The sequence below is a fragment of the Paroedura picta genome, chromosome 2, assembly GCF_049243985.1.
Source record: "Paroedura picta isolate Pp20150507F chromosome 2, Ppicta_v3.0, whole genome shotgun sequence".
Classification (NCBI taxonomy): Eukaryota; Metazoa; Chordata; class Lepidosauria; order Squamata; family Gekkonidae; genus Paroedura; species Paroedura picta.
Window position 1 is genome coordinate 136280519 of NC_135370.1, and position 15459 is coordinate 136295977.

The window sequence follows — 15459 nt, forward strand, 5'->3', positions numbered from 1 at the left end:
TATCTTAAAGCACAGATTTCAGACACTCTCTTTCTTTGAAAGACAGTTCTGTAGATTCTTGTCACTCAGGGCTGCCAGTCAAAATATTTAATGAAAATATAATTACATTTTTAAAAATCCTGACAAGGCATTTGATACAGAACTCCCCCTGCCGAAGCTGCTTCTTACCATAAAGGGTAGTTATATGTATATGAACAACATTTGTCTGCATTATTGCTATTGTTCCATTTCCTGTGATAAAAATACTGTCTGAAGTTACTTGGAGAAAGGGAAGCCTCTTCAGATAAGAATTCTTCCCCCAAGGCATTTTGCCTTCTTCAAACCAACACCACTGCAGGGGAGGAGGGGGCAACAGCAGGGCCACGTGCAACTATGCTCTCTTTGCACCACTAAGGTGTTGGTACTGGTGTGAGGCTTGAAATCTTCTCTCCTCACCTCCTCCTGGTGCCAGTGCACAGAAGGCTTCTGGGCCACACATTCCAAGTGTTTTCTCAGAGGGGGATGTCTTCCCCTAGTACTGTTGCCATTTTATCATTGTAGGAAAGGGGTGGTGGGTTGAGGGAATCAGAATGTATTTTTAAAGACTTTTATATACAGCACTTAATTTCTGCAGGAGTATAACTAGGCAAACCTCACTATTTCTCCTTTTATATTAATAAAACACATGAGAGATTTCCCATCATTTCCCTTAGACGGTACTCTTAAAACACACTTAAGCGAGTCCCATAGAACTCAATGGGACTTACTTCTGAAGGATGCTTAGGATTGTGCTGTATGGCAGGATGGACGTTTGGACCTGGCAATCGAGGGTCACTCTGGGCAATTCATCATGGAAGTTGGCTCCCTTTTCTTCCGGGCTGAGGCTCTGTGACAAGTACATGACAGGCAGACAGTCAACCGGTGCAGCTTCCTCATCCGCGCAAGGGGGAAGGAAGCGCGGCTTTCGGGCCGAGAGCGGGGGATGGCGACCTCCTAGGAGCAGGACAAGCCACCACCACCTGCAGCGATTCCATCGAAACACGGCATGGTGCGGAGGCCGGGGCCGCTTCCTCCTAGCACCGCTCCAGACCCCGCTAGGCCCACCTTCGGCTCTTCGGGCTTCGCTGGCGGGCGCAAAATTCGCGGCTCTTGGCGAGGCAGCGGCGCCGGCGACGCGAGCTCCGCTGGAGGGCGCCCATGGGGACCGGCAGAAATGCGCGGGCTCGGCAGCTGCGGGCTTTCTGCGTGCGGTGCTCCGCGGGGCGCTAAAACAGCCGCCGCAGGGCTGAGGTCGGCGCCGACATGGACGCCCCAGAGACCGGGAGCTCGAGCCAGTAAGTGTCAGCCGAGTGCCTGTCGACGCTGCTTCCCCTTTCCTTCGTGCCTTCAGCGGTCAGCGCGAGTCGTCTCCTCCTTGCTTCCCATATGCGTGTTCACCCGTACGGGCATTTCTCCGTCTGGCAGGACGGGTGGAGGCGGTGCGGGGAAACTTCGCACTTCGCCTCTGCGAGGGAAACGGGGGAGAAAAGAATCTTCCCTCCGGCTTCTTTCTCAGAGGAAGGGCTGGATAAGTGGAGTGGGGGTCGCTGGGCTCTTCTTGGCTTCGGAGCTGAGGGGTGGGGCAGGGGCCATAGGTGCTAGGGCATTTTTTTTCGTTTCATAACTTTGAAAAGCTACCTGCTCTTTTGTCAAGTTGCCACTTGTTAAACTCGGGGGTTGGGGCGGGGGAGCTGGCTGGGCTTTTAATAGCCGTTATTTTTTTGATGCTCGTTTATGCATGGCCTGCAACAGATTCTCCGGAAGGCGGCATATAAACCTCAATAAATAAAGTATACTTCGTGGTTTCTCTGACCCAAAACGGGTAGGCCACCAAGGGGCTAAGAACGTGGACATCTGCAGGGCAAAACTACTTACACATTCCGAGGATTAAGCCTCACTAAGTGGGTTTGAGTAGGATTTGGAGTAGATGACCAAGAGGGCATGAATATCTAATAACCCTTATAGATTCAAGAGGGTAGCCCTGTTGGTCTGAAGCAGCAGAACAAAGGGGCCCCACTGGACTCATACTTTGTTCTAATACTCAATTATATCTATATTCAGTTTTTGGAGTAGGCATAGTACCTAGGTGTGTTACATCCCTCCACTGTGTCAGATTCTTTCATGCTGGATTTAAAGCTAACTGCCTATGAAATCAATCTATTATTTGGCTCTTTTAGTTCTGTTTCTAAGTGTAAATTCCTCCCAATTATAGTTGGTATAAAATTGGCAGAGATTGCATTTTCAGGGATCCCAAGAGTCAGGAGGTATCCCAGTTGTACTGGCAATTACAGTTTGCACTTACAGAGTAGACAAAGAGAGGTGTGAAAGGCAGGTTTCCACGCCTTCCTTGGTTCTTGTCGAGCAGATATATGTACACTGGAAGACCCTGTTGAAACTTAATTCTGAGGCATCTAGGGACCGTATTTGAACCAAGACCGTAACAGCAGCCAGAGAGGGTGCTGCCCCTCTCCTGACATTAGTTTTGTGACCTGAGATGGACCTGGAAAGCTACTGTTTGTCTTTTGGGGGGGAAACTTACATTTATCGGTGAACAACTACTCTCCTTTCTTGTTTTGCACATGGGTGCACAGACTTGTGCCCTTCACAACAACTGCAACCCAAGACATCTTAAAAACTTTGGATGCCCATATATTGTTACCCTTTAACACCATGGACCCTTCTTTTGTACATTTAGTGCATATGCGTATTTGCTATTGGGTTTGGGGAAAGGTAGTTTGAGCTGCCACTGGACTCAAACTTTGTTCTCAAACATGGCTACCCACCTGAATCTATCAACTTTGGACTGCCCTTGAAGGATGTCTGGTCTGGTTCTATTGAAACTGGCTTCCAGTTTACTTCTGGGCTTCTAGTATTGACCTTTAAACATCTGTGTGGCTTGGGACTGGTATACCATAAAGACCATGTACCCCCATATGAATCTGCTCACTCACACTGGCCATTTTCAGGGAGCCCTTTAAGTTGAGACTGGTAGCAACCCAAAAAAGGTTTGTTTTTGGGAGGGGGGGCTGTGGCATTAAAACTATGGAATTCCCTTCCCTTGGAGATTTGTCTGTCCCCCTCAATCACTGTCTTCCACCAGCGGGTGAAGCCTATTCTTAGTTCATTTGGCATTGCCTTACTGATCCTCCTTCCTGTTTTTAGTTTTAATTGCTGTTTTGTAATATGTATTTTTAGAAGTTGATCATAATTCGGTGCTGACATGAGGGCCCTAACTGAAAAGGGTAGGATAAAACTTTTTTAAAAAGTGAAAATTGCAGGCACAAGCATAGACAGTGAATAGTTTACACAGCCAAGACACAGGATTATGTAAACTCAGAAAGCCTTTCCAAAGGCACTAGTGCATTTAGCAGAATATGGAAGTGTAGAGTACAAAAGCACTAACTGGGATGGCCCTGCTTGGCTGTTAACTGTTCTGGTTCAATGGTATCCTTGCCAGATACATTATGGAGTTAGTTGTTCTCTGCTGCCCCTCCTGGTGCCCAGAAAATTAACTAGCCTTAGGTACTAGGTTGAGTCGTGCAAGCATAATGTGTTGCTGAAAGAAGCCATGTTTGATAAGGCCATGATTGCTAAAGCCATCAAGTCTGCACCTGTAAGATCTATACAGCATAATACAGGATTTGGGGATCCTTGCAACATAGGAGACTCAGAGGCAAAACTGTCCCTATGTCCCCTTGAAGATGTTGTTTCAGTTAATCCTTTGGCAAATGCCCTTCCTTCAGATTTAATTTCAATTCATAGTAATGCAAGTGTGCTAGTGAACTGTCTCAATCTCTTTTGAAGGTAGTTTCTGTCCCGCTCTTCTCCCTGAACTGACCTTTGCACTTGTATGGTGAAGGAAACTTGTGGCTAGTTTGATTATCTGTACTGTGTATTCATTAACAGCTTGCTTATATTTCAGTTGTTAGATCCAACTTGGTGTAAAGAGCTTATTTAAGAGTGCTAGCCAACTGCAAGTAATGTCTCAGTCTTGGGGCCATTCCGCACAACTTTAATATAGCACTAGTCTTACATTTTGTTTTCGCCACTAAAACTGTTCCGCATGATGTCATGAGCAATCTGCAACACTCCTGCAACACTAGCGCCAAAATCGCTTCGTTGTAGCGATTTTCGGGGAATCGGGAAAATGGATTCACCCTCGCTACACTCTTGCCAACAATCTGCAACACTTGCGAAAAAGACATGTGCGTTCTCAATGTAGCAGTTGCAACAAAGTCCCTCTCCCTGGCTCTCTCCTCCGAACTTCTGGCGAAGCGATTGCCATTTTCTTTTCTAGGAGCGGGGAAAGAAACAAACCAGCGAGGCTCCATTCACCCAGCGAGGCTTCTCCGGCTACAGTCCCTCCACAGAAGTGCTTTAAAGCTCCCCTAAGTCCCCAAGCACAACACAGCTCCCTGTTCGCTAGTTCCCTTTAATTTCGGCCAAAAATCATACCCGCGCAGGGGGGGGATTTTTTTCCCACTCGGGGGAGCGTGATAATGATGAATCGCCAGCTCACATGCCAGCTAGATGGGTCTCTCCATTGCAACGAATCAACGCATATTCGTTGCAACGTGTGTGTGTGTGTATGTTTTTAAAACTGCTTAAAGGGAAAGGGGCTTTTCGGGAGCATGATAACAACCGCCCACTGGCTGTTCCATTTGATTGACGGCCAGGGGCGGGAACAAGCACAGAAAAAATCGCTTCCTTTCTAGCGATTCCTGTGGGGAACGAATGAAATGCTGCTGGATTCCACTACAAATGAAGGTATGCGGAACGCTGAGATTCCACTATTTAAAATAGCATTTCCGCTATTACCTTTAAAATGCAAGCTATGCAAAATTGTTTCTCTGATAATAATAATAGCTGTTCCTTTGGTCTTATCTGTTAGCATTTTGAGGGAAGTTAAGTATTTAATGACACCATTATATTCCAGATTGATTTCCCAGCAGAAACTTAGTGGCTACCAAACACCAAAATAACAACTGGCTCAACTCTGGCTCAACTCTTCTGCATCTTGACACAAATTTGTAACCACTAGCAATCAAGGAAATTTGCTCAACCTTGCCCCCCCCTCCCCCTGGCAGATCAGTGTCAGGCAGTAGAAGAAGAAGAGTTGGTTTTTCTATGCTGCTTTTTTCTACCCGAAGGAGTCTCAGAGCGGCTTACCTTCCCTTTCCTCTCCCCACAACAGACACCCTGTGAGGTAGGTGAGGCTGAGAGAGCCCTGATATTACTGCTCGGTCAGAACAGCTTTATCAGTGCTGTGGTGAGCTGCATGTGGGTGAGCTGGGAATCAAGCCCAGTTTACCAGATTAGAAGTTGGCTCCCCTAACCACGACACCAAGCTGGCTTAGTAGAATCCTAAGAACAGTTTCCTGAGACTGTGCCTCATTGAGCAGACTGGTTTAGGTCGATGACCCAGGTGTCTCTCAGCTAGAATTTCATCCATCATTTTTCTTGGCTAGTCAATACAAAAGTATCAAATGACTCTGTCCTCAGATTGGCTCAGAAATATCATTTTTTATCATCACAAAGAGGCAATATGTAAGATAGTTGCAATTTGGAATTATTTGTCTTGCAAATACCTGTTGATTTAATTCTTAGCTGCAGCCCAATATCCAGTGCACATGATTGTTCTGTTCCTTGGAAATAAGTGACCACAGTGCTATCAAATTCAACAAAATCTGACCAACCTGCAATTTTAAAAGGAAAATGTTTTTTTTAAATAGCAGGAATAATTAAAAGGAAACTCGAAAGTACCACCAGAAAGGGCAAATTCCTTCAGGAAACACAAAGGTTACTTTCAACAACTATAGATGCTTGCATGAAGCATGTTGAAACGGCACAAACAAGAATAAAAGAATGTAACTGTGGTCGAATAGTATTGTGAAGTAAGACTTGAAATTCTTGCCCATATAGAAGACGACAACTGTGGCACCAATTTTAAATACGTAATAAGATGATTTTAGGAACAAATTGTAAGTGAAGTTCCATCAATTTGCAGCTGACTTAAGGTGAGCCCATAGGTTTTCAAGGCAGCTAGATAAGCAGTGGTGGTTTTCCATTGGTTTTCTCTGCAAAGTCTTTCTTGGTGGTCTCCCATCCAAATACTCACCCTGCTCAGCTTTCAAGATCTGATGAGATCAGCCTGCACTATACTTTACCATATTCCAAGAGCAAATCACAAAACATATTAAGATAAACACTTGATAGACAACCAGCTAGGGAAGCAGTGGGGGTCTTTGACATCACAGATATGAAAATAGTATTGAGGAAGGCTGGGAAACTGCAGGAAAATCAGACAAATTTTTTTGCCTTAGTCTTTGAGGCAGAGGATTCTGGAGAGATCCATATCTAAAGAATTGTCTTTGGACAATGCAGCTAAAAGGAAAAAATGCCGTGGAAATGGTTGATAAATTAATAATTAACAGTGTAGGGCTGGATGGTAGTCATCAACTTGAAAAGTACAGACTGTTCTATAGCTGCTTTGTTTTTGGAAGAATTATATCCCACTCTTCTGAAGTTCATAGGGAATCTCAATAATATACCCAATTTCCATTAAAACTCAGTACAGTTAATTTAATTCTTATCTTCTTCTTCTGGTTATTACAGAATTGCCCAAAAGCCAGTTTTAAAAAACAGGTCTTCAGGTTTATTTAAAAGCAGCAAAGTTGGAAGATCCTGCATTTCTTCTAGCAATCCATTCCACAGTTGTGAAGCTACTGCTGAAAATGCTCATTCTCTCATGAAATTGAAAAATAGTTCTTTATGAGAGGGAACCAACCATAAAGATAACACAGTATGCCTTAATCTAATGTTTACATAGGTCCATACCAGGAGAAGTGGTCCCTCAGATATGCGGGTCCCAGGTCATCAAGGACTTTAAGGTCATAATTTACATTGCCTTGTCTTTACTGGCAGTCTTCAAGCAAAGGTTGGATACACACTTTTCTTGGATGCTTTAGGATGCTTTGGGCTGATCCTGCGTTGAGCAGGGGGTTGGACTAGATGGCCTGTATGGCCCCTTCCAACTCTATGATTCTATGATTCTATACTTGTACTAAGGGTCAAGCCTGTTGCATTCAGGAATACAATGGGCGCTAGATGGGGGGAACTGTGTGGACAGCCTCCCCCTCCCGCCAAGACCTGAAAGGCTGCAGACACCCGTTAGTGAACTCACCGGCAGGGACAGCTCTCACACAACAGGGACCTGCAGACTCTGAGCCTCAGAGGGAAGTAGAAGAAGGAGGGGTGGTCAGGGGTAGGGGACAGAAGGTGATTGGATGGCAGCTGGACAGACAGGCAAGCCAGTTGAAGGAAGATGCACTCAGGGGCAGGACAGCCACCCTGAGTGGGTGTTAGCGCTATGGCACTTAAGCCATGAGACACACTCCTACTCCGAGGCCTTACCAGAAATATATTATGTGGAACAGATTGTTTAAATCTCTTGTAAGTAATCTTGGACACCATTTGACTGAAAGTCACTGTATAAATAAATACATAAATTAAACTTTTTTGTACTTGTCTTTATTGATCAAGCAATATCCTAATTGCATTTTAATCATACAAGAAGTTCAAAACAAATTTCAATGCTTGTCATGACAGCACAGTGTTCACAATATGGGATAGTCAGGTATTCTGGAGGAAACAATCATGTTTACTTGTGAATTATGCTCAAGAACAAATCTTGCCTCCAGTATCCACAAATACTGGGCTTTACTTCTTTCCATAGGACTGTGTGGCAATCACTTGGAACATGGTGAGTAGGAACTGTGGTTTCTCTTAGTGAACGCAGTATTTTGGGGATGGAGAGTTATAATTCCACTAAAAATCTTCATACAACATCTCCATACAAAATAATCAGAATCACAAAGAGCTGGAAGAGACCAGAAAGGGCCATCTAGTCTATCCTCTCTAGGCTCCATCCTCAAATCTTCAAGAGTTTCCCAGCCTGCATCTGCCGACCCCTCCCCCAATCCCCTGCCAGTGGCCAGGGGAGATCTGGCAACCCTAACAATGGCTCTTCTAGCACACATTACAGTTAGTTGGTAACTTGACTTTTTTTAGTGTCCCTAGGCTTTAAGGCAAAGCTATATATGTTTATACCTGGATGAATCTGTAAAGGTAAAGGTATCCCCTGTGCAAGCACCGGGTCATGTTGTTTAAATCTCTTGTAAGTAATCTTGGACACCATTTGACTGAAAGTCACCCTTGGGGTGACGCCCTCTAGCATTTTCATGGCAGACTCAATACGGGGTGGTTTGCCAGTGCCTTCCCCAGGATGAATCTTTACAGACATCCAAATAACCATGTGCAGATTTGGGGCAGGGCCTGCCTACTGTTGTCTTCCTCCCGCTCCATGGCCATTCAAATTAATGTTGACTAATGATGTGTGGAAAGGACTTATGTGATTAGTTTGCTTGTGAAATCTCCTGTATCATTTTTCATATAGAATGTGATGGATAAAAATAATGACAATGAAGAACTCTTTGTGCTATAGAGGCACATGACAAATATAGGGAATAGTCTTTTACAGAAGTGTGGTCCTTATTTGATGGATTTTCCAAGTGGGAGGGGAATGTTTGAGCAGCCCAATTCATGGGAGTCTCTCCTTTTCCAACTTAAGTGTTGGTGTTCTCATATGTTTCTGGTTTCCCCCCTCCTCTTTAGGAAAGCTTCACAGGGATGCAGCTCTGATCAGAAGGCAGCTGTTGAGCTGAAGCAGCTCTGTCAGCATTGCTTCCATTCAGATCTTGCCCAGACTGCTGAGTTCAGAATAACGATGTCTCTGGGGCATTTAGCCAAGGGAGCCAGCCTAGATGACCTTATTGATACTTGCATTCATTCATTTGGTGAGTTGGGAGATTTGACTTTTTTCAGACTGTTTTGCTGTGGCATTTTAAGTAATTTATTGTGCAGTGTTTGATATAGTCGGAAGAGACTGACATTTTATTATTGCTCTTATTAATATTTGGTTTGATGCAGACATGTGAATATATTTCTGTTTGTCTTTTGAGAGCTAAGAGTGATAACAGTAAGTACTGTCCTTGCAGATCCTCACCAGTGCACTAGAGTTGTCAATGTTCCTGGAATTATTTTATTTTCCCTCCCTTATAATACAGAATCTGACTATATGTTAGGCACATAGATAATTTTTAATAAATGCATGCCCTTCCCAGACCCAGGTATTGTATGCTTTGTTTGGAAAACTTGTTTCCTAGCACAGCTAAATGAATGGTTTTGGGGGAGGGGTGCTTGTTGTTCTAACACTATAGAGAATAATTTAGTCTTTTATCAAGCGGAGGGAAATGAAATAAAAAAAAATCTCGATGGAGCAGCATTTAGCTTGCATATGAATTATTCATGCTTTTTTACTTCTTCACCGACAGGACACCTTTGAATAGATTTAATACTGTAGAAGTATATTCTTAATTACTTGTTTCAGCATATTCTCGAATAGCTGTATTGCAGTTTACAATTCATTATATACACCAAGACAAAACACCATTTAAAACTGGGATTCTTTTGCTTTTTCTCCGCACTATGGTTTATATTGATATTACTTATTTGTATACTGTAAGCTGGCTATTTCAGAATACATAACCTATTTGTTCATGTCCCATTTCTGTCTGGCAAATAACTTTATAGTTGAAGGCCTATATTATTCCATTTGCAGTTAAGTAAAATGCATTTTTATCTCTCTCTTTGTTATGAATGAATGATGTCAAGTGCAAAAAAACTGACCAAACGCATTCTTTGTTTTGTCCATATGTGTGTGGCATAATACACTTTGATAGCTTTCTTTCCTGTGAGGGATCTGAAGGAGCTGAATAAGCTCAGCACTTACACAGCACTCTACCTTCCTGAATCAGGCACCAAACAATGACTAATCCTCTCAGCACTTCCAGAGGAAAGGCATGCGCTGTTGTTTATTTATGTCAAAGCATTTACAAAGCCACATCCATATCTAGTGAAGAACTGAGGGTATGGAACTTCCAGTAGTCATAGTTCCTGGTTCTTTGTTGCTGCACCAGAGGTATTGCATGGAATGAATTTGTTTCTTCCACAATATTTCTGAAAGACCAAGACCTCACACTTTCACAACTTTAAATACAGTTTTGCTTTTATTCTTGGTAAAAAGTATATTCGGCGAAATACAGTGTTGATGTCAAGGTACTTAGTTTGTTACCATTCCTTCTGCAAGTGTATTAAAACAGGAGCATTAAAAACAAACCATAATTTACAGCTTGCATACATGATGCTTGTTTGGAAGTAAGTGCTATTGGTTTTGGTGTCGATTTCCTTCCAGTCTACTTATATGATCTTCTCCAGAGTGATACTATAGGTTCAGTCCTAGTTGATTTGGTTGAAGTTACTTCCACGTAAACTTTTGTAGTATCTGGCTACAGGCCATATCTGATTTGTCTAGATTATTCTGGGGAAGAAAACAAGGCTTTAATAAATTGTACAGATGCTCTTCACAAAATTTCTTTTCTTTGTTGATGTCAAACTTTATTGGCACCTTCCCCAAATGAATTGGATTCATAGCTAGCCTTAATTTTCTGAGTCTCAAACTACTTTGTTGAATTCTTAACTAGTGGCTAGACTGCAGGAAACCTGATATTTAAATTAAAATCAAGAACAAAGCAGGTCAAATTTTATTTTAAGAACATCCATTGTGTTAAAAAGAAACTGTCTTGGGACTTCCTACTAGTTCTCAAACAGACATGAATTGAAGATAGCACCACCAGATAAGGGTCAAGAAAGCATCTTATTTTTGGAAATTATAAACACTGCATGGGCAATCGGAGAGCAAGGAATTTGCAGTTTTCTGCTCCGCTACTTCACATGCAAGAAGCAGTTTATATCAGGTTAATAGCATCAAATACCTGGTTTTCTGATGGATCGATTGTGTATTTGATATTGCTGTAAAAATTGCTTGGGATTCTTGCAAATCCATTTTCAACTCTAAAAGGTATACAGTCTTTGTTCTGGTATATTTTAGATAACAACAAGCTTAGTTATGTTTGTTTTCTAGCAGTTAAATGTTTAATGAAATAATGAATACATAGTTATTGGTTATAATACATTCAAATGCGTAGCCTTGTTGGCCTAAAGCAGACTTTCTTAACCAGGGTTTCATGGAACCCTGGAGTTTCTTGATGGCTCTGGAAGGGCTTCCTGAAGGATTTTCTGAATGGGTGGGAGTTAATTAATGTGTATATATAATTTGTTAAACATTTATCAGGTGCTATGACCATATATAGTTATGTTAACCCACCCACACCCTCCCCAAATGGCCAATGATGGCCTGGAGGGGGTAAAAAGAGGAGCTTTCCACAGCTATGCTTCTTCTGGGGTTTCTTGAAGCCTGAAGAACATTCCGGGGGGTTCTCCACAGTAAAACCGTTGAGAAGGGCTGGATTGAGCTTGCAACTACCATTGTGATATATGGCACATGGTAAGGAATATGAGGTTGTCTTGTAAATGACCCTCATAGTAGCACAGAAAAACCTAAACCAAGATACATATCACTGCTACATTGTGTAAGTGGCCTAATACTCTCAAGTGAATATTTTGCTCTTTAGATCTCCATGGCAATTCTTAATTGTCTCTGCTATCTAGAGTTTCCTTAAGAATGCTGAAGTTACTGGATCTCTCAATCATATCATTAAGGTAGATCAGGGAAATGGCAGAAAGCTACCAAGTGCTTGAACAAATGTAACTGCTCAAGATTAAGTTTGCTTTCCTGTGCTGAGTTGGAGAAGATAACTTGCTGAGTTTATATGAAGTGGCCTCCAATGAGGTATTTTCCCAAGAATCCTAAATATTTGAGTAGGTTGAAAATTAAAATTTAAGAGGCTTTGAGTTTTGAAACGTTTGTCTTCTAATGCTTTTGGATTTCTATGCTGTGCTCATAATCAGCAGATTCCCTTTTAATAACACTTAATGTCTCATTATTTTCTCTGGAATTCTTCTGCCAAGGAGAGTTGTTTTGCAAGCATGACGTAGTTCTTATTTTGCACAGAACTGCGTAGGCTCTTGGTGTGTCCTTATTTGGTGCCTGTGATTTGGAAATTTAGAGACATAACAGCAGTTATGAAGACCTTGTTTGGATTTCAGTTTGTTTTTTGTTTGTTTGGAGGATTCTTACATCAGATGTATCATAAATCAGTAATTTTTGTTTGGTTTTAAATGCTACTTAAATGTATGCCATTTACCTTTTTTGTAATTTGATTTTAGTTTTGGGGAATTAAGATTATTTCTTATACCCTTTGTAAAGTACTTCATGCCACATTGACATATTCAGCATGAAAAAACAGATTAGATATATTTTCAGAGGAAACCCACCAATTTCCCACATCATTATTGGAATTTAATATTGCTCATGTAGATCCTAAGCAAATTGTTACAATAAATTATGCAGTAGTAGTTCATATGGTTTGTACTGCATATATGTGTACTTAATACAGGAGCAAACTACTTTCCCCTCTTCTGTTTCTCCTTTTTTTTCTTCTGTTTCTCTTTTAATCAGTATAATGTGTGCCTTTTGTCTTCAAATATATTAGTTATGATCCTGCACTGTACACATGACTCTGTTCCCAGTAAAGTGTTTTAAGTATTAAATTTATTGGGGTTTTTTTTTATTAAAATAAGATTAATCTTTGTACATTTAACTCATCATAGTGTAATTCTGTCAAAAACGGCATAAAAGCTTTAATGTTGCTTGGCAACTGAAAAGAAGCTAATAGGTTGATAATCACATTATATGAACAGAAATCTTCCCAGAGCCCTTTAGAATGCTAAACATTACTTTTGTTAACAAGAGATTATTTTATTTAACTAACATAGAATAGCTTTCTGATAAATCAATATTTTCTATAGGAGCATTTCCTCCCTGACTAGGAAAGTTTAGCTTAAGTTTTAAAAAACAGTTTAAAATCAAAAGCCACAAACAAATTCACTGGGTTTTCTTGAAGGTTCAACTATTGACATTTACTCAAGAATGTAATCTAATGTGATTTGAAGAAACTGTTGGGAGGAAAATAGTCATTTTTGATGTTTGGAATCAAGTGGGTGAAAAGTTTTGTGCAATCACCAAAGTTTGTTGTATGACTTTTCTGTGAAGTAGCCAGCACGTGTTTCTCATGCTCCACACATATAATACACTGATATCAAAAGAGAGTAAAAAAATGCTGGTGCATTTAATATTTTGTCCTTTGGCTATGATTATTCATGGTTTCCTTACCAAGTCCATATCATCATGTTATCATTGTATCATACAGTGGGAGTGGAGTTTGGCCTCACAGTGGGTCAAGCCAGGAAAATAACTGCTTGGACTAATTCCAGTCTTGTTTATTACTTATGGAAAGTGGGTCTTGGTGTTTATAGTTGCAGCCTATATAGATCAGGATTAAAAATTATTTACATAATGTACAGTGAATATGTTGAATGCTTAAAAGTGTTTATTGTTCTCATGCTTGCGGACACTTGTGCTTTTTTACTTTGGCTGTTACTTGTCTAGAATTAGTTGCAGCTAGGGTTACCAGCTTCAGAATGGGGCCTGGAATTCTCTCAGAATTATAGCTGATTTCCAGATTACAGAGAACAGTTCTTCAAAAAGAAACGGGAGCTTCAAAGGGTGGATTCTGTGACATCACATACCCACTGAAATCCCTCTCCTCCCCAAGCTCTGCCCTCCTTAATTAGCACCCCCAAATCTACAAGAATTTCCTGAGCTGGAGCTGGCATTCTAATAGCGATGTTTGGAATTGCTATTGTGACTTTTTGGGCCAGATTTTGCATAATTTTAAGGTAAAATTTTTCTTTCTTTGCTTATAGATTCTTAACATTAGTTGAGTATCATGTATCAACCCTGCTTCAATTGGTACTATTACAACAGGTTAAGACCCATCAGCCGTGATACAGTACAAGCCTGAGACTTTTTTCTTCTACTTAATTGGTACTAATATAAATTAAATGTGTCAAGCTCTCTAACAAAAATAATGATAATGCTCTCTTAAACGATTGGTAGTATTAATGTAATATGTCCAGAAATTATGTGAAGGAGCATGACATTTATTATTAAAGACTAGTTATTAAGCCTGCTTTAAAAGTGGGCAGGATGGAGGCAGCAGGGCCCCCCTTTGCCAACTCACATGGGGGAAGCTGTGAGCTGGTGGAAGACCTCCCCACATCCTGCCTGCTGTTGAAATGGGGGCAGGGAGGTGGCAGGAGGACACTTCCCACCCTGGGAGGTTTCACCACACTGACAGGGATCCAGTGGGAGCTACCCCCATCCAGCGACCTCTCAGTGTGGGGTGGAGAGCAGTGAGCCAGATGAAGGCCCCCTGCATGCCATAAGCTAGCAGCACACAAAGGACTTCGGGGGGGGGGGGAAGCAGCTACAAGGCTGCCTGTAAAGTGGGCTTTGCCATGGTGCCATCTGCCCCGCTGTCCCTGTGCTTGCCGGTTGAAAAGAGAACCTCCCCATGGGGAGAGCAGTGCAGATAGGGCTATGGTGAAGGCCGATCTAAAGGCTGGCTCACAGGCAGTCAGTTCACCCCCCCCCTCCAGCACCCTGTTCTCCATGTAGGGAGGCCCAGTTTTAAACCAGTGAGCATGGGGACAAAAGGGCAAATGGCACAGTGGTAAAGTGCCTCTTAAAGCATGGAAGGCTGCTGTAAAAGTGGGCAGGAGCACACAGTGGTGAACCTTGCCATGGAAGCATGGAGAATGGTAAGAGTGGGGTGGAGGAAGTGGGTGTAAAAGTGTGCATGGAGGTGGCAGGCACCCCACCCCTGAGCCAAAAAGCAGGAGGCAGCGGGGCCAGAGTAGAGCATAGACCTGGCTCTCTAGCGACCAGGCCAGAAAGTAGGGGGGGGCATGGGCTCTTGGTCCTATGTGGAGGCTTGGAGTTCAGGGAAGAGCTCAAGAGGCCAGGCTGAGGCCATGCCACATGAGGGCCACAGTAGGGGAAGGCACCCTCCCAGCGAGGGTGAGTTGGAGCCTCCTGACAGCGTACCAGCTCATGTGGATGGCCCTGGGCAAGAACAGCCCTCGCCCAGGGCCAATCAGAAGGCGGGCAAATCATCGGAAGTACCCTGTACATTTTATTAGATGATGATGATAAAGAGATCATGGCTTAGTCCGTGGTCAGCCTGATCATCTTAAATTAAGCTTATATAAGTGGCATATGTGCAAATTGAAAATATATGATCAATGTTATTTCAGAAATTTCTCGGTAAATTGAAAGGTTAAACAAAGAGAGCCTGAAATGTCACAGATCATGAAACATGGGAGAATGATATTTCAGAGGAGAAGGGTTTCTACGTTGAACCCTTATTTGGAAACCTGACATTTCATTACTCTTAAGTTTGCATTGAGGAGGGAAGGCAGCATGGTATTGCGTGATCTTTTCAGATCTCAAAAACTAAG

General features: G+C 42.2%; 1 protein-coding gene across 5 annotated transcripts in view; it reads left to right on the forward strand.

The window, feature by feature from the left end:
* The first annotated feature begins 873 nt into the window (after window positions 1–873).
* The window catches only part of RASGRP1 (RAS guanyl releasing protein 1), a 66348-nt gene continuing 51762 nt past the window's right edge, over window positions 874–15459 (forward strand). For 2 of the 5 annotated variants that reach the window (XM_077322955.1, XM_077322960.1), the window contains exon 1: window positions 874–1313. In XM_077322955.1, coding sequence (XP_077179070.1) covers window positions 1025–1313 — 289 coding nt within the window. In that variant the 5' untranslated portion in view covers window positions 874–1024. Of the gene's footprint in view, window positions 1314–8691; window positions 8874–15459 lie in introns of those variants that run through there. The other 3 variants (XM_077322957.1, XM_077322958.1, XM_077322959.1) reach the window with 3 other exon arrangements.